Below are 23,512 nucleotides of genomic sequence, written 5' to 3'. Positions count from 1 at the left end.
CGACCGGTGGCGGCAGTGAGCCGATTCCCGCGCGACGTACGTCGCATCGTGGAACTGCTCGCGCTGAACGTGTTAAATGGCTGTGCGTCGGCCATGATGGCTTTGAGCAGGGACCGTGTCACGCAAACATGTTTTCAAAGTGATATATCTCGTTTGGTGACTGAGTGACCGTGTTCCAGCGCGATGGCCGGAGAACGATGAGGCCCTGACCGCTCTCTGTGCCGGGTATTACGGGCGCAGGGCCCCCAGCCAGGCCCAGTCAGGTTCACGTTCCGCAAACCCGAGACCCGAGCCGACCCGACTGGCCTCACGGCTCGACACCAGCCAACTCGGTTGTCAACACGCGAGCCAGCCGCCTCAAGATGAGCAAGCTGTCGTTCAGGGCCCGTGCCCTGGACGCTTCCAAGCCCATGCCGATTTACATGGCTGAGGAACTGCCGGATCTGCCAGATTACTCGGCTATTAATCGTGCTGTGCCCCAAATGCCCAGCGGCATGGAAAAGGAGGAGGAATGTGTAAGTCGAATTGTTCAACCTTCTTCCAGCATGTTTTCCTCGTCCGCCATCTTACCTTCGAGCGCATCTTCGTAAACAACCGGCAGATGGCAGTCTGCTTACCATTATTATATGCAAAAATTCTTTATTTTTTATCATTAAACGTAATTGTCAACTTTATTTTACCCGTTATAATTGTTCTTTGAATATTGATGTACTTATATGAAAGGTTATTGACAGCTGTCAGCACCTTGTTTCAAAGTAATAACAGAACAAAGAATGATGTTTCCATGTTACAGTTCAGCTTACAGAAACTTGAAAATATTATACTCTTGGCTTGTTTTCTTGTTTCTATAGCATCCTGTGATTTTTTAAATTTTCTTTGTATGGTAGTTAATTCATTTCACTATTCTTTGTTGTGTAAACAATCATTCAATGTTACTTCCTGGAAGTTAATTATGAAAGATGACAATACGTTATTGGTGTAACGATAATTTTGAAATATACTGTGAGGTGAATGTCATGATGTTAATTACTAAGAATCAATATATCTTTTGTTTTTGGTATAGGTTTATGATAATCGAGTTATTCATGAATATATTATAAACAAATATGTTTTTTATGGTTAGTTACCAATTATGCAGATTAGTTGTATTAAGAGACTAACGAGTATAACAAAGATGTATATGATAGTATCTATATTTTTGCTTTAAATATTTTATGTGTTATTAAAAGTTTTCATGTTTATATGAACATTTCTTTCTATGCATTCAATGCATCTAATTAATTTTACAAATTTTTGAAGAATATCATTTATACTATATTATTAAATGTCATGACTATACAATTTCATTTTTATCGTGTTTAATTTGTTCCCTTTCTGTCATTTGCAATAAAGTAAAACAAGACTAAAGATCGAAAACAATTCATATGAAGTTTTATGTTGTATTATTTATTTGGACAGGAACATCACTTGCAAAGAGCAATATGTACGGGTCTAATCATTCCTACTCCCGAAGTAACTGACTTGGCAGATGCAGAAGCTTATGACAAGATATATCCAGCTGATTATAAGCTACCTCGTCAACTTATACATATGCAACGTAAGCAAATATAATTAAATAAATTCTGATTTGTAATATTTAATACTATTTTTAAACAAGAAATTTAATATCCATACTCTTTTTAAAGCTTTTGCAATGGAACAAGATATTCCGGATTATGATATGGATTCAGAAGACGAAAAGTGGGTTGCAGTGCAAAGCCGTAAAATGGACTTAACTCCACTTCAATTCGAGGAAATGATGGATCGTTTGGAGAAAAGTTCAGGGCAGACTGTTGTCACTCTCAATGAAGCTAAAGCACTTTTAAAAGAGGACGATGATTTAATTATTGCTGTTTTTGATTACTGGTTGAATAAACGTCTCAAAACAGTAAGTTTTTATATATTACAATAATGAGCATAGCTATATTTATCCATTGTCAAAATAATTTTACGAAGATTTAGGGTTATGTTTATTGCAGCTTCAATATAAGTATTGTAATTGTTTACAACTTATATTAATTTAACGTATCATGTAATTCTTTGGTAATAATAATTTCTAATCTATAATTGTGATTGATCAAAATTCTACTAATATATACTTTTTTTTTATTACAGCAACACCCACTTTTATTAACAGTGAAAACGGAGCATCGGTTTGGTTCGGCTGCCAATAATCCTTATTTAGCGTTTAGACGTAGAACAGAAAAAATGCAAACACGTAAAAATCGAAAGAACGACGAAACTAGTTATGAAAAAATGCTGAAACTCCGTAGGGATCTTAGTAGAGCAGTTACTCTGCTTGAAATGGTTAAACGAAGAGAAAAAACCAAGCGGGAACATTTACACCTTACGATCGAAGTCTATGAGAAAAGGTTTGAAACCAATTTTTCTAATTTCATACAGTTTCTGCTCTTTATAAGAACAAATTTTGAATATTGTACGATTAAAAAAAATATGTGCAGGTATCAGGCACAAGATTTTAATGGACAAATATTGGCAGAAGTATCGGCGCTAAAGACACCGAGATCGGCTTTTGCTCCACTATTTACAAATCAGTTTGGTGTTCATCAAAATTGGGCGAATAAAGTTTGTAGTAAAGTAAGTGATTTCGAACGTTTGCGTATTTATAATTACGTTCATTTAAAAAAGTTGCATTTACAATAGTGTATTAAATGTTATTTATTTCAATTAGGACGAAGTAGTACCCAGAAAAGAAAAAAGACAGTACAAGAAACGAAAACATAAAACTGACAGCAGGGGAGGAAGTTTAGAAGATAATGGTGTACGTGGTGGAACAGGTAGCGGAGGCGGTCGAGGAAGTCGGCCTGGTGTTCTTGGAGGCGGGCTGGACCCGCTAATGAGCTCAGACGAAGATAGTCCGCTTCCATCTCATTCTCATTCTCAGCCCTCTGTTCCCTCGGATCGTGATGATGAAGACACCATTGACGAGGGTCAATTCGCTTTTCGACGGAATAAAAATAGCACTTATTTACCAGTGAGTGCTATTAGATTCGAGAAAATTTATCTTTTCTGTGTGCATTTTTTATGAAAAATTGTTGAACAAGTTTTGGCGCGGAATTTAAATCAAACAGGACTTACCTCTTTTATATGAGCTATGTTACTTAATATTATACCATGGGTGTCAATGAAAATCGTCATGAATTATTGTAAAAGTGTGGAAATAGTCTTAAAGTTCTTTTTTTCAGGATTGTAGATATAGAGCTTTTCTCTTTGCAGCCTGTATCAGGTGGGTTTGGAAATTGGCCTTGGTGTGATAAAAACGATGGGGGCTTGGCTGATAAGAAGTATAGGTTTGCGCTGACCAGTATCACCAAACCAGTGCCAAGGTGTATTGGTTTTGCGCGGCGGCGAATTGGTCGGGGTGGAAGGTATGATATACGTGCCACATGGACACAAACGGTTATGCAAAAATGAAATTTTTTAATAATCATCTTTGATGATAAATACTTCTAGAGTAATATTGGATCGTTGTTCGACCGATATGGATGATATGTGGTCGTCTTTAGACTTCACGATACACCAACCAAAACGAGAACCAACAGACTCTGATACGACTGCCACGTCAACAACTCCAGTCAAAAAGGAGTGGTATGTTAAACAACAACGTATAGGAATGTTAGTTTCTATAATAGACTTGATTTACTAAATATATTTATGTTTAACAAAGGTTACATTACCGACCAAAGACGCCGCCTGTGTCAGTGCATAGTCCTAGTGAAGAAAGTAGTGATACGGACTCGGATGTAGAGCCAACGGTATCCCAAACGAAACCGCTTCCGTACCCGTTCCCACCCGAGGCTACATCCATCTGTGTAGAAGTAGAGCCGGAACGTGCGGGAGACGAACCACCTTTCACATCTGAATTTAATATCGCTGATTATTTCTTGACGGACTCTGTGTCGGATTTCGACCTTGCCGTAGCGAGTATCACCGGTAGTGCGTGTGTTAGTGAACTGTCGGACAATAACTCTAGCGCCCCGCGGACAGATGAGCTGGGCAGTTCACATTTCGTTATAACTTCGCTACCTAGCAGTCTTTTTGCACAGCCTGCAACACAACAGAGTCGGCCTCAGTGCAGTGGTAGTGGTTCTAGTGTTATAAATACTTCTACAAGTTCTACAGTTCCATTGTCTTTCTCGTGTACGACCAATCAAGCAACAACATCGAGTACAGTGTCTACGCAATGTGCTAGTGCTGCTTCCGAGACACAGTCAAACCATCAATTTAAACAACTACAACACAGACAATTGCCAAACAATAACAGTACTGCCTCCATTCTGTCGAAGTCCTTGACTAGTCCAACAAATAATAGGAATGGTGGCAACTGTGGCAGTGGTAGTGCTGGAATCAGAGTGTTCAGTGCAAGTACCACAACTAGTGGAACAATAACAAACTTTGGTAATGGCCATCAGAATGGCCCGTTGCCCCATATAAACAACTCTAACAATATTTCAAATAGCACTCACATGGTGAATAATCAATCGACGATAGTTCTGCCACAAAAACATCCGCCGTCCAATCTGTTACCTGGCTTGATCGCGCAGAGCAAATTGGCTAGCCTCGCGAGGCAGCAACAACAAACACAAAGTCAGGCGCAACAAATCCCAACGTCCGGGGAAATTACGCTTAATAGTAATAGGTGAGTGTGCATACATGCAGCTATATAAACCGATTAAAACGCCTATTTAAACGATAAAATATATAGGATGTTTCAGAAATACATGTAAATACTTAAGAAGCTGAATCTATACCCTAAAAGGAGTAAAAAACTTCATATCCTATATAATTAACATGTATCCTATATACCTTAGTATTCTTAACCTATGTGTGCATAATGCAGTACCCAGGTACTGATTTATGTATTTCTTTTCATAATTGTGTTGAATCACAAAAATACCCAAATTGTGATCAATAAAAATCACCAAGAACTTTTCCAGCTACCTAATACAAGTAACATGAATACGAGTAACTTAGAATAAGTAACATAACCCTTCATTGCTCTGCCAAAAATAATCATTGTTACAGGAGAGAAATAAATATGCATACACAGGATACTTTCGATTTTAACATTAGTTTAGCATATAGATTCAGCTCCTTAGGTATTTCCATGTATTTCTGAAATATCCTGTATAACATAAAATCGTTTAAGCCACCATACTGATTTGTATTAATTATATATATTTTTAAAAATAAATGAGTTAGGTAAAAAAACCTACAAGTTTGCAAAAGAAATGTATAACAAATTGAAGAAAGGTTTTATAATAAAGAAACCCTATGATCGAAGTAAGCATTTTTTGAACAAGTTCAAACTATAAGTAATGATCCATGTAAACAAATTTAAAAAAAGTAGGATTCAACGCTCAACCATTTTTATTTAAATGACTCTAAATAATGAACATTTCAAAATATTGTTAAAATTCTATTAAAATGGAAGCAGCTTGCAGTTATAGATGTACAGATAACCAAGGTATAAAAAGCGTTCTTTACATAATTCTTTTCTTTGTATAGTTTTCTATTATTCTGTAAAATAACTTTAACATGTTGACTGTTACACCAGTTTTTCCTCTCTAAAGATATCGTCAACATTTTTTCAAATTATAGTGTAACAAATAGAAATATTCAGTAATTCAATAGAGTCTTGTTATTTTGTAGTATTCCTAATGTTAATGACATTATTCAAAAATATTTTTGTTTATAAGGATTCTAAATTTAATATTAAAATATAATTAAGATAAAAAAAGGAAAAGAATTATGCGCAAAACAGAGGAATTTCTATCAAAAGATTTTAAACTTAGTAGGGTACCCTTATAAGTACATAGAAGCATTGTAACTTTAGATATATTTGTTTCGATACATGGAAATGTGCAATGTGTATGGCAACAGATGTCATAAATCCTAAGGATTGATTCTATGTACCAAAATAAGACAATAATCAAGAATTACGAAATTGTGTTTAAAACTTTGCGTTCAAAATATCTTAATATTTAGTATTTGTTAGCGAAATGATATTCTTGTTTGAATATACTTATTATCAATTATGTGTTTGATTATAGTGAAAGTTTGGATATGGAGGTGGATGGAGTGGAAAGTGCAGCTTGCGACGGTAAACCACAGCAGCAGCAGCAGCTTGTACGGACAAACAAAACAAATTCATTAGCAATGGAAGTGACATGATGCCTGCTATCAGCACCCCTGTTGCCGCCAATACGTCAGTGGGGGCTTCGCTAACTTTACCTTGTCTATGTCTGCCTGACTTCGGGTACTGGACATATACTATGTGCTCGTTTATACGAAATGCGGTACGGCTAGATTCAATTGCAGAACTGCTCTGATCAGTTGCCTGTTGTGGCGATGATGATGAAATTGAATCGATTCCATTGCAAGTACCACGTTATTTTTGATCACAAAAGGATCGTGCTCTAATTCTTTTTTCTAAGTCGATTGTTTCCTTGCTCATTGACAAACCATAATTACTCGATGCAATCACAGTGTTTCATTGAACTTTTAGAAAAAATGTTTATTTTTTTAAATACATTACATTAGCACTAGTTTCTGATTAATATTATTTTTCATTTCTTTCTTGATACAAATTATTCTTTCAGAAAATATGAAAGTTAAATACAGAAATAATATTGCTTGCATATCCTCTGTTTCTTTGAAAGAATGATTTTGTTTAACGCAAGGGAACTTTTATGTTTGAAACAATTATAACTTGATTTTGAGATGCTGAAAAATTGGCAGAACTCCATTGTCATATTTTTACCTGTACGTAAGTAATACTGCTGGAAAATCTGTGATGCAGTTATTACAATCATATCACAAGCTTTCTCAGACACAGCATTAATTATTTTATTGTGAAAATATTGGACGAAGATTTACACTCGACTCTTTCTTGTTAAATTTTTCAAAGTATTATATGATTTAATTTGGTTATTCTATTTAGAAGGAAGATTTGTGAATATGTAATAATGGATACAAACGGTAAAGTTTTGTAGACAATTAATTTTAAATCACATTCACCTTTGCAATACAAGCTCTAAATTTTTGAAAATAACACTTTTATGCGTACATTTATGGTTGTAAATTTTGTTGAAAAACTGAAGTGTGCCAGAAATAGAAGAGCTGCTTCCTATGGAAACTGTATAGTAAATCTATTATAAATAACGTTAACAAATACATTATTGACCATTTCAGTGAACTTAGAGTAGTATAATTTGACTTACCGTGGATTTGTATGATTATTTCAATACTGTACATAGACGCGGTTTAAATATAATAAGATATTATTCAATTTATTTCTTTACAAAGTAGTAATCTGCTAAAGGCTTCCAGGCTGTGAAATAATGAAACTATTGTTAACAATAATTATCCTTGAATTAGCATTAAAGTTACTCAAATGATACAAAAAGTTTTAATTATTTCATCAACCGTTGAAACATACATTTTTGTGCTATTAATATGTAACGAATCAATTTTTTGTATGCAATCATAGCATATAAATTTAGATTCTAATGTTGCGTTTGGGAAGCTTGTATCATAAAAATCCATATTACAAAGCGATAAATTCATAACAACTATGTTAGGATTTATAATGTTTACAAGGAATATCTAGAAATTCTTACATCTTTTATTTTAGTAATTGCAAACTATGGAAGTAAAAATAATAAATTCATTTACCATACAAATAATGAAAGAATCAATCCTTTTCTCATAAATGTTTGGATTGGCTTGAAAATAATCTTGGTTATAAGTTTTAATATTGCACAAGAAATTTAATTAAGTTAATTTTTTTAAATATTTTGCAGCAAAGTTCCAACAATAGTACTCGAGTAAAGTGACTTATTTCAAATATTTTTATTAATACCGGTAGAATTTCTTACAAAAAAATGGGCAAATTATATAAATGTTAGAACAATAGCTAAGTCTATGTTTAAGCTTCAAGTAAACAATTATTAAGTCCCCACTTAGAACAAATATATAATATCGCAACAAAAAATACTATTGCCATAAAAATGAGACTAATTCTGTTACTTTTGCTTTTATGAGCAAAAGAGCAATTGAAATTAAGGTGTATTGGCATTTACACATAAGTAGCATCTGCTTCGTTACATTTTTTGCTGATAAAATTTGATTACCTCTAGAAAAAACAAACATACGAATAGTTGCTGAGACTGTGTTCATTTTTGTGCGCGTTATTCTCTTCCTCTTAGTCTTTCTACATTATTGTCAACCTTCCATGTAACTATCGAGGTGTAGTATTAAAAGATAAGCAGCAAACAGAAATTAAGTTTTTAAGAAAATTGACAATATTCAGCATACATTTTCATTAAAAAAATAATTAAAACACAGAGGAAACAACTGTAAGTTTTTTTATTTAAAACGATTTTTCTTTAGCACGATCATATAATTCATATTTCTGTGTGTCTGATAGAAGCAATGCATGTAAAAACAAATAGTAATAGTTATAAAAGTAGACTGTCGAATATATGAGTTTGGAGCTGATAAAATTCAAGAGTATCCGTCGCATAATTTTTATTGTCACTTGACAAAGGTTTCATTAAACATCTGTTGTAATTTGAAATTTGTAGGCACTGATCAAGATCAATATGCTAGCCATTCGGACTGAAGATTTCTAATTTAATCTTATTATAAATGGCCATGAACAAGATTTATCAGATAGTCATTGATTTTCCAGGCTTGAAGCACAGAAATTTCTTTCAAGCATGCAATAAAAAAAAAAAGTTCTTTCGCGAGCCGTAACGCGAAATCAAGAGAGAAATAAAATATAATGGTGCAAACGTTGCAAATTCTAGGGAGACTTCATGAAATCATAATAAGAAACAAACAAAAAAGATATATTGTACATATAAAAATAATTACGCTTATTGTATCTCTTACTTTTAGGTAATTAACTGAAAAAATAACTGTAATTAATGTTGTTGTGGTAGGCACACAGCGATGTGTATGAAAATTTATGAATTCGGGACAATTTTAGGGAAGGAGTAATAAAGAAATTTTATCCTGGATAGGACTTATTATTTTGTTAAGACTTCACTCGCCTGTATATTATATAACATTTTGTGAAATCTAATTTCTGCCACATTTGTACATACTTTAGATATCTGATTATTTCTCTCGTTTTTCTCAAATTCACTGTCGAGCATGAAGCATTTTATACATCTTTTAATTGTATTCATTTACGTTCATTTTTTTCTTTATAAAATTCATTACTAAGTCAAGGAAAGAATCTTCGTCTGCTATGTATGATTTTGAGAAACACGAGTGATACTGCGCGGAAAAAAAATTTCCAAGAATGTACTTGTAACAACCATTTGTTTATTTTAGTTGGAACACTTTAAACGAAATACAGTGGTACATGAATTTTTATATAAAATTTATTAATGTTAAAAATATTGACCCAATAGCCACTTTATAAATAAAACGTCGGAAATCTTTAAGGTTTGATCGCTCCAACCAAAGACTGAGTTCGCTTTACATTTTCTGATTTGGCAAACACGAAATTCCACAGGCAAAGAGGCCGGATATCATTATTTTAATCAATTTATTATAAATGAACTAACTGTAGTCGGCGTATTACGTAACAATATTTATAGAAAGCTTGATTATTTGTGGAAATTTTAATAATTTCTGTAGTTAATCGACGAGATATAAAGGGCAAAAAAATATAATTCGGTCGAATTGGATTGTGAGACTTCGTGTTTACCTAATTCGTTGCATTCGCGGAAAACAATACTGTATCTTGTAAGTAGAAATAAGCCGGATCAATGCAACTGTTTAGAGCGATCGAACAACACCTATTATATCGTTTCGTGTGGAAAAAAAATTATTCAAAGAAAGAATGAGCTTACTGATGTAATGATTAACGTGAGGCCCTTAAAAAGTTCTGAGTGTTAAAAACTTCTACGATAATATCGACAAACGTCGAAATGCGGTGTATCTACTATACGTGTATTTTATTCTGTGAATACAGTAGTACTTCTATGTCGCTGTGCGACAGGAAGATTTAATTGGAAAACGCTCCAACCAAAGCTCCGATTCGAATGAAAGTTTGGCGAGAGTATAGAGAATTTTTCTTGAGATTGTATAATCGGAGAACGCAAAGGGAAAAATATCAAGTTCTATGTATGTAGAATGTTTGATTTAGACAACCTTTTAATTTATTCTTCGATGCAAACATCATCTACTCTCTCGTCCCCTGATAACACCTTTCGCTAAATACATGTATCAAATTTAATTTGGTCTAAATAAAATATCAGATATACATTAAAACGTGAACTATATTTATTATTTACAAACCGTCAAAATCTGATATATAAATTTACATTCCTATATTTTTTCGCTTTTTTGACTAGTGCTTATAACTTCCTGATATGTGCTTTTTATAATTAACAGTAACGAGCTTGAAAACTCTTTCCAACTGCAAAACATTTTAAACGCAATCGAAACTGCTTATGATATTCGTTTACAGTTCCATATCGATAGAGAAGTAGAGATGTTATCAGGTAGATGAGCTGTTTCCTACAAATTACGTATAGAAATCTAAACTCAACTATTGTTTAGTATTAATATCCGTAATTAATGTGATTAACATTTGAATCTATTAGGTAATGTAACTAATTGAATGTATATATATCAATCTACGGGTTGCAATTTGACTATTAAATGTATTCTAATTATGTAACTCTGACAAAGTGACAAAACTATAAACAATCCGATTATTGTACATATATATACATATATGAAGAAAAAGATAGTTTGTCAGGGCAAAACTTATTATGCGATATACATATTCTCTGCGTAACTTATGTTAACAGGTTATGATTTACCTTTGTCTATTTCATTTGTCTATTCTACTTGTACTATACTGTACAGGGACGTGCAAAGTATTAGACTCGACATGATACTTTCACATTTTTATTAGTTTTCTGTAGAAAAATGAGAAAAATGTGGTTAAAGGTACTGTTCTTGTTTCTTAATTCATAATTTGGGAATTTTGCAATAATAGATTCATTAGAAGAGGTTTTCTTCTAGCCAAAGTGTTTTGCAAGTCAATTATCTTTGGCATTTGACACATTTAATTGCTTTTTTCTTTCTACGGAGCGTTTCTTTTACTGTTACAAACTTAAACAATATTTGCTGTATTTTAATATATTTTTAAACTTTACTTGTTTGTTCTATTTTCATATTAATACAAAGAAGTTATTTTGCTTTACTAAGTTGTGGTTATGAAGAAAATAAAGAAAACATTGTAGTTGTAATAAAATGTCTTTCTAAAGAAACTTGTCAATGTAAAGTTTGAATATACATTATAAAACATTACTTATAAAAGGAGCTTTCATTACTTATTTATTTTTTAATTTGAGTCTAATAATTTGCACATCTCTGTACATTTTTCATGCTACATGATAACAAAGTATACAGGTTCTTTTCTGTAAAATCGTACATCTGTTTCAAAGGGATGGTTCGTAATTGCATTTAGAACATACTGTTAACAAGAAAACATTCGCAATGAACATAGACTGGAAAAACAAAATTTAAGACAGCAGATTTCTGCTAAAAATAAATTCTGATTACATCGCGTAAAACAAATTTCTTTTAGGATATCCTACCTAGTGAAATCAAAAAACTAATTTTCACACAATACCGCGTGCATTCAATTATTTAAACGACAAACAAATAAATTACTTTCTTTATATATTTTTTAACATGCGGTTGTGCATCGAGATAAACTGCAAAAAAAAATTGCAATCATATTCTCTTATTTTTTATTTTGTGTAAATATCAATTCATATATATATATAATATCTTATACAGTGTTCCATAAATGTTTATTTTTATTTTGCAAAAAGAAATATACCTTCAAGCTTTTAAAGTACCCTTAGTTTATTCATTTTAGTTTACATTTAAATTTCCATAGATGTACGAACATGTCTCAATATTAGTAAATTGTCCTTATCTGATCTATTGTAAAGTTTCAGGGAAGCAGATATTTCAGTTCCTTCAACATTGCACATTTACTGCTAGAGGCTAGAGAACTCTTTATATCAAAGAGTCCAACATACTTAGATGTACAGAATTGGAACCATGTTTTAGGTAGCACTCACATGGTAGCGCTAGTAGACACCACACAACATTTAAATTGGATCAGAGAGCATCACTGGAATATTTCCATGTGTGGAGAAGCATTAATATCAGCCCTCTTTAAATCATGGACTTTTTTAAATTACTTACATATGTAAATTGTTCGTATCGATACAAAAATCCAATTTATTGACAAAATAAATAGTGTGAACGCGTGTTTTTAATTATTCAAGTATTTAATTATTATAAGTGGAGTGGGTGAAGATTTAATATTTCGACGAATTATTAAACGAAATAGAAAATATTCATGTAAGGTAAGTCATTTTTATGATGACATTATTCAATAATTTTGATCGTAATTTTAAAAGTTGTAGTGTAGCATAATTTTACGTTATTTTACGAGTGAACTTTAACTCCTGAATCTGGAACCAAGTAAGTCTAGGGAAATTCTCTTTTACCAATGTGACGGAATCACGACGGAACACTATTGTTGCGTCCCGAGTTCTCGGTTTTGAGGAAAAGGAGATGGGTTGGTGCCCATGGAGCGCTGAACCGCTCTGCTCGACGAGGCGCGCAAAAATCAAAACTACTCGTTTCAAAGTACTTCAGCAAGATTTAATTATTGGCGTTAACCCAGTGTCCGACTTTTTGATACAACTCGATTGAGATTGAAAATCGTTCTGTTTCTCCGTGAAAATTCTCTCGTCGTCCTAGGCGTTCGTCACTTTTCTGGAAAATTCTCGATCCTCCCTCTGGGTTGTCCTGGTCCAATCGGGGTTTGTACCCTGCCCCATCGGTGATCCACGATCCACCCCCGAGCCGAGTGAAGGTGGAGGCTACGCAGCCATGTTCGAAGCGGGCGTATGTGAAAGAAAGCGTGAGAGTCGAGAGAGGAAACGAAGCTAGCGGCCTAAAGCAACCCTTAAGAAAATTTATGACCCTCATGGAAAGAACTGAACGGAACGCGAAGTGAATGTTGTGTTTCAAGACCATCGCAACTCTTAACAGAAATAGCTAATCCGTAATAAACTAAAAGAAGGAATGACGGAAACTCCGATTCGACACGGCCTTTAGAAAATAAACTAAGTATCTCAAAGAAATGCCTTCCTTTCTCTCTACTTTCCCCAGCTTGATCGCCCACGTTGAAAAGCATACAATTGCATTGTTCATTATAATACGCTGGTCTGTTTGAATTTCGCTCTTAATTAGAATGCAGTTACAGGACTCTGCACTCTACGGTGAGTAATCGGGTTTCAATTAATTCCCGTTGTGACGCTATGTACATTAAACCTACATTCACGTGATAGCGTAACATTATAATTAGCAGACTACAGATAACAATAGGGAATTTTTCGAACAAATGTCGCTAATAGACTAGGTTTTGTATAATGTGCCAATATTTCTATCCATTATATGTTAATTAGAATAATGCATATTCTTAATTAGAATAAAACCGTGACATTTGTCATTTACAGATATTAAAATATTTTTAGGAAATATGCAAAATAATTTTTCCATTAATATTTATTTTGGATATATGAATATATTCTAATTAAAATGCATCACTTTCATTGATTTTAATTACCTCTTAAAATATATGAACAATGCTCTAAAAGTGTTTCTATACCTTCTTGATTCCTAAAATTTGTTTTACAGTTTTGAAGTTTTTGGTAGAGTAGTTCTGGATGCACTCTTGCTAATTCTTTTAAATTTTCTGAAAAAATGTTTAGATTAATAGATGGTTCTGTAAATAATAGAGAAGGTAAAGAAAATATGTGCAATTATAATTCACTATATAGTAAAAAAGAAAGAATATGTTAGTAGTTAATTAAATAACAAATGTGTAATGTAAATATGTAAACTGGAAATCATTCTAAGTATAGTAGACAAAGATTAAAAAATAGATAATAATGTAAGTATTCCCTTGTCAAGAGACAAACACGAATAAGAAATAATGAATAACGAATAACAATTAATTATTTATTCGCTGTTTTTATTCAAATAGTACCCAACACTGCTGCATGAATGTGTTAAAATAAAATCTTAAGGGGTAAGACCACTGTAAAAACCTGAAATAAAGCGTTTTATTGCGATTTCTTTTTTTTTGATGGATAGAAAAGTAAGAGGATAATAATATTCAAGAATGTTACAAAAAAATATTTATTCAAAAATAGTGCAAAACGACTGCAGTATGCATGTTTTGAATTTGAGTATATGAGTATAGCTAGAGAAATACGTAGGGGATTATTGAAACATTAATTTTTGTGTGATTGGCGAGCATTTGAAGTACAAAATTCAATTTTATACAAAAAATGGGGCAATCATTTGTCAATAAATAATGTTAAAATTAACTTATCGAAGATCCCCTACGTATTTCTCAAACTATACTCATGTAAATTAGGAGAAAATTTTTTGTTTTTTTCCAGATAGAAATTTGCATCAATTACACTGTGTGCCATAGAGCGCCTCAAATTCAAAACACGCTTCGCGAGAATGGCTCCAGCGTCGACATTTTGCACTATTTTTGAATAAATAAATTTTTTTTTGTATCACTTAACGACATGGTTAATAACATTCTTGAATATTATTATCCTCTTACTTTTCCATTCATCCAAAAAAAAAACGCTTTATTTCAGGTTTTTACAAGTCTTACCCCTTAACATAAATGTACTTACCTAACATAACATTTTGAAATTCGCTGTCTGGGTCATCCAAATATATTACAGTTGTAGTATATAACATTTCTATGTGCCCTTTGTTGAAATGTAAATCATAATTTTTAGGTATAGAATTCCAAACTTTTATTAAAGCTTCCAATGATGCTAATCTAATATCATCACATCCATCATCAAGTCTTTTCAAAAGTATAGGATAGATTTTATGTATGTGTTCTTCAGTGAGATAGTCAAATCTTTTTCTGATGCATATTACTAAATACATAGCTCGTAAAGAATATAGTCTACTTTTCTTAGAGTTATCATCTGCAAGACTAATCAAGACTGGGATTATTTTGTCAAGTACTGGACAAATATTATGTTTCATAAAATATTGAGTGTTTTCTATCGACAGATCTTTTTCATATTTTTCGAAGAATGCACATAAACAGGATACTGCAGCAGTTCGTATAGTTTCAGCGACTCTTCCAACGGTCCAAATTAATCCTGGAAGTATACAGTCTTCCAGAAATTGATATGATAATTTTGAATCTATTATTTTATCTGAAGAATCTTGATTAAAACATTGCGATAATACAGTAAAATATTGTAGTCTCAATTCAGGGTCAGCATCATTTGTCATGACACTTTTTAGAATTGATAACATAATGTCCATATCAAAAGTGAAAATTGTTTTAACATGTATTAGACATGCACAGAAAATTTGAGACTCGGGACTATGTTTTGACCATGATTTATAATCAGAAAGTGATGAAATTAGTTGCCCAATGTATTCGCTATAAAGTTTTTCAACATTATCATAGCAATTAATATCTGCAAGGACATTCAATAATTCTTTTGCTTCTAGTTCCATATAATGATTTTTTGCCATTGATAAAACAGTGAATATTGCTATGAATAAATCTTCTGATATAAGCTTACAATCCTAAAAATTTTTAAATATATTAACTATAAGAAACAGTACTATTTTAAATATACAAAAATTTATAAAATGTGAGACAAACCTCTTTGCAGATTAAAATTAAAGAACGGCAGCAAGAAAGTATTTGTTTTTGGTATGTCTCTTTTGTACTTTGACAGATATGTGGTTGTTGTAAGAATTTTCCAATGTCTTTCAACAATGGAAGAAGAGTATAACGTTCAAAACCTCTTAAAATTGCAGAAAATACTCTTAAGTGACCTGCAGATGGATTTTCTTGGAGGGTAGGAAGTATTAAATGACAACAAGTTTTTGGATGTACAAAATATCCTAAATATTCTGCTGCTCTTTCAATATTTTCTACAACTCTATTGTCTTCATCATTGCACGCTCTATTGGACAATTTATTGTGAATTAAAAGTACATAAAATTGAAAATTTGACAATTCAATTAAAAATGATACATTTACCGATATATAGGGGGTAAGAGTTTTTGAATATGTTGCGTTACACCTTCTTCTATATTTAAAATGAATACACAAAGTAATTGTGCAGATCGTACTCTTATGTCTGCCATCCAATCACTTAATTCTAAACTAATTCCGTTTATTAATTTACTAAAAGTTTGCTGTGCTATGACACGACATCCCAAATTTGGCCTTACAACTGTAGAAGGTTTATTAATAATCTAAATAATATTTAATTATAATTAACACGTTTAACGTACCATTAGGATAATGATCAGGATCTTTGATAAGAAAATCCATTTTATCCTTGAATTTTTCATCATTATCATTTTCTTGTATGTATAATTGTCCAGCAGCATCCCAAAAATTTGCAGCTTTCTCCCTAATTTCTTTGAACTCATCATGAAGGCCTGTTAAAAGTAATGGTAGAATCTTGTGCCACCAACTATATCGATCCTTTAATTTTAAAAGCCAGCATCCTGCTACCTCTATTACAGCTACAAGACATTATAAATTATATTTAAAATAAAAACAACTATGTATCGTGAGTACAGTTGAAATAAATAGAACTAATAAAGTACCTGTTCTAACAAGCCCATTTTGATCAAATAATTTTTCTGCTAGAGGCAGAGACACGTTTTCTATAAATGTACTTTTACCATGTTGGATTAGATCTCCTATTGTTGTAATGGAAACAATTCTAACTTTATAATGTTGGTGTGTAAAATTACTCAAAATTGGTTTTACAAATTTCTCAGTTTGCATATAAAAGTATCTTGGTAAATTTTTAGCAAATTCAGATACACAAATACAGCTTTCTCTTTTAATTAGTGGATAATTATCTACTATAGTACGTGTTAAAATGTTTACTAAGTCATCGATATATGGTGCTAATAAATTGTTATATTTTAATATTAGTAATTTTAATAAAGTAACGCATTTCAATCTAACTTCTTCTGAAGTTTCTATTTGCTCCAGAGAACCCAATCTCTTAGATAAAATTGGAAGCAAATACGTAACGTATTTATCGTCAGGTGTTAAATTCAATATAAATAATTTTATAATTTCTACCGTTCGGTCACGACAAATTTCTGCAGAATCGTTCAAAATTTGTAATACAAACTTATTTACAGCATCCCATAAGGGTAATGTTTCATCACTTTGATGGTGTGGTAATTTTAAAATATTTAGAATTTCTGTTAAACCCTGCATTCTTCGTGACTTCTCTCTCGATTGCAACATAACACAAATCCTCGTAAATTCGTAATTTACTGTTTCTACAGACATTCTGAAAGAACCTACAGACTACGGTAACTTTCAAAAACTTTAGAGAATTTACAGGTTTGAAACTGTTTTCATGGACTGTGTATTTCCATAGCAACATTTTTATTGATCCACTTATCTTTATTTGAATGATTATCAACGACATAATTACATTTTCAAATAAGAGGGAATAAAAAGAACTATTCTATTTTCTTTTAAAATTACATTATTATTTTACACTCTAGATTCTAGAGTCTAGAATAATATATTTATGATCTTCACATCTTGAAACACATTTATCGTTTCTTGAATATGAAAAATAAATTGTATAGTTTACAACACTGGATTAAAAGTTAACCCAATATTTTTCAACGTATCTTACACAGGCTCGTTGGTTAGGAAATGTATGTATGTGATAGATGAAACTAGTTAGAAATTTTTAAACAACTCAATTATCTTTAAAATAGACTAGTATGTTCATTTCTATTTAAGACAATAAAAAAACTTAATGGATATGTCTTGATTATGGTCCCTGGACACAGAAACTCACTGTATTTAAGACACATTGTTTTATCGGACTTTTTAATCTTCCAAAGTGACATTTTTAAACAAATATGACATAGATTCTTTGTTGTGAATACGTCTAATAGCTTCTGCCAACAGGATACTGATATCAACAGTCTTTATTTTTGGGCACTGCATCTTTTGAATATCATGAGGGACTGTATTTGTCACAACAACCTACAATAATAGTTACATAATATTACGAATATAAATAATTTTTCTATAAAAACATGCATTGGCATAGACATCCATAGTCTACCAATAACACTCTTAGATGTTGTTACCTCGTCAATTGGAGATTCTTCTATTAATCTTGGAGCGTCAGAGCTTAAAAGACCATGTGTGGCTAGAACATAAATTTTATATGCTCCTCCTTCTTTGAGAACTTCTGCTGCAGCTACATATGATTGAACATCATCTATCATGTCATCCTAAAAATAAGTAGCTTTTCAAACCTATATCCCCCTTGGAAAGTTTTCTTTATCTTTTAATCTAATATCCTAAAATTCATTCTAGTGTAGAGTTAGTATATCTAAACTTACGTACCACCATAATAGCTATACGTCCACCCACATCTCCTACAACATTAATTGGTGGTTTTTCTTTCGCAGGATGCATTGGGACACCAACCCCAACCTCCATTGTTCGTGAAGCCAAAGCAGGAGGAGAATAGCGTCCGTCATTCATATCTGATTCTGCTTCTCGTTGCTCTCCATGAATTACTGCTATACCCAAACGTAATCTTTCTGCATAGCTCGTTGCTTTTTTCGCACTGCCAGGATTTCTTGCAACTATTACTGAATTGTGATAATCTGGAATCTAATTAGACAAATATATAGTTCAAAAATTAAATTTGTTAAAGGTACAACTAGTCACATTGTTTACATACACATTCTTGAATATATTGCAATAGAAAAGGACTAGCACGTAAATTGTCCACAGGAACGTCAAAAAATCCTTGTATTTCTTTCTGATGTAGATCCATTGTAATTATATGAGTTAAACCACTCTTACACAACATTTTTGCTAATAATTTAGAAACTATGCAACCACGTTTACGCATCTTGCATTGCTTAGAGTAAGGTAAATATGGAATGACACCAACAATATTTTTTGCAGAAGAAGTCTTGCATGCATACGCCATGATCAAAAGTTCCATTATGTTGTTGTTTACATCCTTTGTTCCAGTTTGAATAATATAAAGATCTTTACTACGTACAGAATCTCCAATCTCAACCATAGTTTCACGATTCGATTTATGGTATACAGAACATCCTCCATGCTTGACACCTAATCGGCTTTTTAAAAGGAAAATATTACGTACAATATAATAAAATATTAACAATGCATATTCATGAAAACTTACTTGGCAATAAGATTAGCCAGCTCTGGATGAGAATTACCAGCTATGAGTACAATATCCGACGATACTAATTTGTCCATTTTACAGTCACTTCTGAAAAATCAAATGATAAAAGTAATTTATCTTGAAAGTAATATGGTTTCTTGTTTAAAAACTTAGCTAAAGTTCTTTTGTTAGTGCAGTGTAAAAGAAAGTACAGTTATAATCAATTAACGCAATAAGATAGTTTATATGAAGAGTACCTTATAATTTATAAAGTAACTGTAATAAATTAAACATTAATGTCAATTTACGTATTATACAGCACTTGTAATATTGTACATTTGTATTTTAATATTTGAGTAAGCTCATTAATTATATATAACCACTTGATAAAAACAAACGAAGAACCGAACACAATATTACTTCTCCAAACCTTGTTCGCATTAGCTTTGATCGATTTACTGACCTCCTAAACAGCTTAGTGATACTCAAGTTAGAGGGGCGCGAGGCGCGAGCTTTCTGCTACATGCGTACTTTAGACCTTGCTAATATGGCCGTCATCAAATGTCTACACTCTATTAGTCTGTTTCATGGACAATATAGAGTATTACTACCGACGAAGTGTTTTATAATTATAAACTAGACAGTTTAACACGTTCACTGCCAGATCAATACCATACAATATTCTGCAAAAGTAAAATTTTGATTTTAATCCATTGTAAGCTACATAACCTAGAATTTTTTTCAGTACTTATTTTTGCAATCTTGTTATAATTTACAAATTCTATCCAAATTTATTCCCCTCAACGTCTTAACTTGAGAATTAATTTTTCTAGTATCATAGTGATAAATCCTGTCACCCATATATGGGTGACGTGGCAGTTAAGTGTTAAAGGAATTTGTCTTTGTATTGGTTTTACAGTGTGTCATGTACAATCATACACAGGCTATAAGATTTACCGCTTCCTAGATTTATGCTTGGGAAATTGTTATTACACATTTAGAATGAAGATAATTTGGAAATAAATACATTAATATATCTTAATTTAATATGCAATGTAACACATTAAATGTATTTGAGAATAACGTATTGAAATCATGAGTCACTAAAAATCGTACATACGTGAAAAATAGATTATTAGTATAGCTAATAGAACAGTTAAGAAGGTGACATAATCTCTCTTTCAATATTTTTTGAAACGACTACGACTAGTTTCAACAGCTCCTATTCGTCTTAGAATCGATTTAACTAAGTTTTCACAAAACTCAGATGAAATTACGTTTAAAACATCATAATTTCTGAACGGATTGGAGGATTTCAATGTTTCGAAATGCAAACAACGCGTATTTTAGTGGAGAATATTGAGAAATACCAAGAATGTTCGAAAAGTTGTTCCTTAACTCCGTAAAGTGAAGAAAACACCATAAAAATGGTCCCATTTTTAAACAGCTATAACTCCTGCAATAGTGAATATATTTCAATGAAACTTTTTACTGAAGTAGAGCTCATGAGTACCTACAAAAATGTATTAGACAACTTTTCTGTAGAGCGTCAAACAAATTTATTAAAAATGAAAAACGAATTTTTTGGAGAAATCGACAGGGGGGTAGGTGCCTATATTTTTCGGCGAAAAAAAAGATTTCAAATCGTTTTGGAAAAATTATTTTTGGTTGCAGGGGTCAATTGCAATCATTTTTGGTCATTAGACATACACTCGAAATTCTACCCACTTTTTAGAAAAAAAATTCAGTACGGGCGGAACTTCAAACGTTAATAACTTTTTAACGAATCCTCCATCAACAAATTAGTATTCTTGATTTTCGTCCTATTTTGGCCTCTAGAATCTCCCATTAAAATTTTTCCCACGGATGGCCGAACACCCTGAATACCGCCTCTATTTGTGAATATGTAAAAAAATTCTTCTGGCAAAAGTTTTACTATTTGATAAAACAAATGTAACCTTAAAGAAAAAATTTTTTTTTCAAGGTCAATTTTTGAAATTTAAAAGTTATAATTTTTTAATCGAGTCTTGGTATCGTATGCCAACAAGGAACCATCGCGAACGGTCTGGCTTCGATTTTGATGAAACTTTGTACCCTTATAAAGCAGCCAAAAATAATCAACACGTATTTTTTTTAGCTGCGGTAACTCGAGTTTAAGGGGTGAAACCACCCCTTGAAGTTTTGGCTCGAAACGGCTATCTCGAAAACGGAAAGACATACAAAAAAATTGTTAATGGGCGAGGTTGATGGTTTCTTATGTACAAAAAATACAATTTGTTTATAACAAAAAAAATTTATTAACTTAATTTTTCATTTTATTGAAATTTTCATATTGACAAAAAATGACGAGCATTTTATTCCAAATCCATTGGTATGTAATATTTTAAAATTGCCTCTTACAGTTTTGCAGATTTTGATGATTTACATCTTGCGCGCACATCCATTATGGTAGTAGCCGTTCTAACTTTGATTTTAATGAAGCACTGTAGGCTTGCACTAAATTATACAGTAATAAGTAGCGTGTAATAATAACAGTAACAAGTTTCTTAACAGCAACGAAAGGATTAATTATTTTTATTGCCCACCTATGACATCGTGGCAAAGGTGGAGCGATTTATAAATTATAAATATATGCAGTGTGTATAACAATTATTCTATATAGTTCCGACAATAGTGGTACTCGTCGAAAAAATGTTTGAAACATAAAGATTTCTTACACCATGCGCATTTAATTATTGCCACGTCACCGCAATTATGACATGTTGGCTCATTTTCAACAGAATAGCAGTACTCAACAGGATTCTGGAATGCATTTGGCTTTTCATCTATATATCCGGATTTATACCAGGAGTATTTAATAAAATTTTGGAACCTTGGCGATGAAAATTGATTGTGGACCAGAGATTGAAGTTTAATTATATTATTCCTAGCATGTCGTGATTTAAAACGAGAACTATATCGGAAAATCGGCGGACGAAATTTTTCCAAGTGCGGAAACCGTAAACATCCAGTGGTTGAACATACTTTGTTCCACCTTTTGGTATTATAAAAAGTTTTACATTTTTACCCTCGGGAGTAACTTCGTTCACCGTCTTCTTACAGTGACCACACCAGGAATCAAGAATTAGAACTGTTGCGGCCCCAGTATTTGCGAAGTAAATCTCTCTTAACCAGGTCTTGAAATGGTCCGTAGTTAATTTGCCTGACTTTGAAGCTACAAGATATACATTGTCAGGGCGAAATAAATGTTGTTCCACAATCGGTCCGAAATGTCCTGTACTCTCTTTCAGTACAATAAATAATGGTGACAGTAATTGTCCATCAGCTGAAATGGTTGGCTGGATGGTGTAACTATGAGTGGTGGATGACACTGATTGAACACCTCCTTCTACGATTTTTATACCTTCTTCAGCCAAAGTGCGCCCTGAATGTAATTCCAAATTAAAACCACTTTGATCGGAATTGTAAACATTGTGTGGTTCATTTCGGGCTATATATGATTTTACTTCATTCACGAATGCGCTGCATTGCAAATGAATATCGTCTTCTCGATTTACCATATTTGTGGTTACAAATCTGGTAATTTTTCTGGACACTAATCTAAACATCTTTTTAAAAGTATATAGCCAAGTATATCCGGCTTTAAATGTTTGTAAATTTTCTATGTCCCTCGCTTGTAAAGCCCATCGCCGTAGATCTACTTCATGCACAATTACTCTTAACTGCCGAGCTTCCATAAATTTATTAAATGTATACTCTGCAATACGTTTTATCTTTTCCTTTTTTGTGCCACCCTGTTCAACTTGTAAAGCTCATTCACGAAGCATTCTTTCGGATTTCACGTGACGGAATTTGGAACGTACGGTGTCTAATTTTAATCGCTTCGACTTCCCGCTGTTCCAGTACGCCACAGCTTTCCTTTTATATTCGAATGGGATGTATTCCTTATTCGAATGACATACAACGTCTTGTTCGTATATGTTTGGATTATTCGGTGTCCTATTTTCCTCCTCTTCATCTACCCACAACCAGTTCAAATCAGCATCCTGATTTTCTTGGTCGATAGGCGTCCCGTCCATTTCAACACACGTTTCATGTTCAACCAGGAATACCGT

The 23,512-nt window shown here is 32.5% G+C and overlaps 3 protein-coding genes across 6 annotated transcripts; 1 reads left to right on the top strand and 2 right to left on the bottom strand.

The window, feature by feature from the left end:
• The first annotated feature begins 106 nt into the window (after nt 1-106).
• LOC122402079 (enhancer of polycomb homolog 1-like) lies at nt 107-6,520 on the top strand. Its single transcript, XM_043404594.1, has 10 exons — nt 107-515; nt 1,459-1,597; nt 1,686-1,927; nt 2,155-2,411; nt 2,502-2,637; nt 2,732-3,034; nt 3,277-3,428; nt 3,514-3,648; nt 3,728-4,699; nt 6,114-6,520. Exons 1-10 carry the CDS (start codon nt 363-365, stop codon nt 6,232-6,234), a joined length of 2,610 nt encoding a protein of 869 aa, XP_043260529.1. The 5' UTR covers nt 107-362; the 3' UTR covers nt 6,235-6,520.
• A 7,219-nt stretch (nt 6,521-13,739) lies between these two features.
• On the bottom strand, nt 13,740-17,509 carry LOC122402136 (dynein axonemal assembly factor 5-like). Its single transcript, XM_043404701.1, has 6 exons — nt 16,804-17,509; nt 16,483-16,719; nt 16,226-16,421; nt 15,842-16,148; nt 14,838-15,762; nt 13,740-13,876 (listed from the first exon to the last, which is right to left on the bottom strand). The coding sequence occupies exons 1-6, from the start codon at nt 17,507-17,509 to the stop codon at nt 13,740-13,742; spliced, it is 2,508 nt and encodes an 835-aa protein (XP_043260636.1).
• Nucleotides 17,510-17,876: 367 nt separating this feature from the next.
• LOC122402103 (phosphoribosyl pyrophosphate synthase-associated protein 2-like) lies at nt 17,877-20,056 on the bottom strand. Of its 4 annotated transcripts, none has more exons than XM_043404642.1 (6): nt 19,861-20,056; nt 19,416-19,505; nt 18,939-19,347; nt 18,596-18,868; nt 18,334-18,480; nt 17,877-18,226 (listed from the first exon to the last, which is right to left on the bottom strand). In XM_043404642.1, exons 2-6 carry the CDS (start codon nt 19,490-19,492, stop codon nt 18,068-18,070), a joined length of 1,065 nt encoding a protein of 354 aa, XP_043260577.1. In that variant the 5' UTR covers nt 19,493-19,505; nt 19,861-20,056; the 3' UTR covers nt 17,877-18,067. The 4 variants fall into 4 exon arrangements, with proteins under 4 accessions (XP_043260577.1, XP_043260576.1, XP_043260579.1 ...); XM_043404641.1 differs by lacking the exon at nt 19,861-20,056 and adding an exon at nt 19,655-19,853; XM_043404644.1 differs by lacking the exon at nt 19,861-20,056 and adding an exon at nt 19,655-19,853 and having other exon boundaries at nt 18,939-19,339.
• Between the last annotated feature and the right edge of the window lie 3,456 nt (nt 20,057-23,512).

This window comes from Colletes gigas, unplaced genomic scaffold (genome assembly GCF_013123115.1).
Source record: "Colletes gigas isolate AHSC1104 unplaced genomic scaffold, ASM1312311v1 Colletes_gigas_Sc00033, whole genome shotgun sequence".
NCBI lineage: Eukaryota > Metazoa > Arthropoda > Insecta > Hymenoptera > Colletidae > Colletes > Colletes gigas.
The sequence above is the reverse complement of the archived record's forward strand: the minus strand, read 5'-3'. Positions and strand labels throughout refer to the sequence as shown.

What these genes read in the sequence shown, in the direction of transcription:
- LOC122402079 (XM_043404594.1), top strand. Translation starts at nt 363, where the DNA reads ATGAGCAAGCTGTCGTTCAGGGCCCGTGCCCTGGACGCTTCCAAGCCC. An exon ending in TGGAAAAGGAGGAGGAATGT is followed by an intron (nt 516 to 1,458) that starts GTAAGTCGAATT and finishes TTATTTGGACAG; the next exon opens with GAACATCACTTGCAAAGAGC. An exon ending in TCAACTTATACATATGCAAC is followed by an intron (nt 1,598 to 1,685) that starts GTAAGCAAATAT and finishes CTCTTTTTAAAG; the next exon opens with CTTTTGCAATGGAACAAGAT.
- LOC122402136 (XM_043404701.1), bottom strand. Translation starts at nt 17,509, where the DNA reads ATGTCTGTAGAAACAGTAAATTACGAATTTACGAGGATTTGTGTTATG. An exon ending in CTCTTACCCCCTATATATCG is followed by an intron (nt 16,149 to 16,225) that starts GTAAATGTATCA and finishes ATTGTCCAATAG; the next exon opens with AGCGTGCAATGATGAAGACA. An exon ending in ATTTCAAAATGTTATGTTAG is followed by an intron (nt 13,877 to 14,837) that starts GTAAGTACATTT and finishes ACATTTTTTCAG; the next exon opens with AAAATTTAAAAGAATTAGCA.
- LOC122402103 (XM_043404642.1), bottom strand. Translation starts at nt 19,492, where the DNA reads ATGGACAAATTAGTATCGTCGGATATTGTACTCATAGCTGGTAATTCT. An exon ending in GACGTATAGCTATTATGGTG is followed by an intron (nt 18,481 to 18,595) that starts GTACGTAAGTTT and finishes ACTTATTTTTAG; the next exon opens with GATGACATGATAGATGATGT. An exon ending in AAGAATCTCCAATTGACGAG is followed by an intron (nt 18,227 to 18,333) that starts GTAACAACATCT and finishes CTATTATTGTAG; the next exon opens with GTTGTTGTGACAAATACAGT.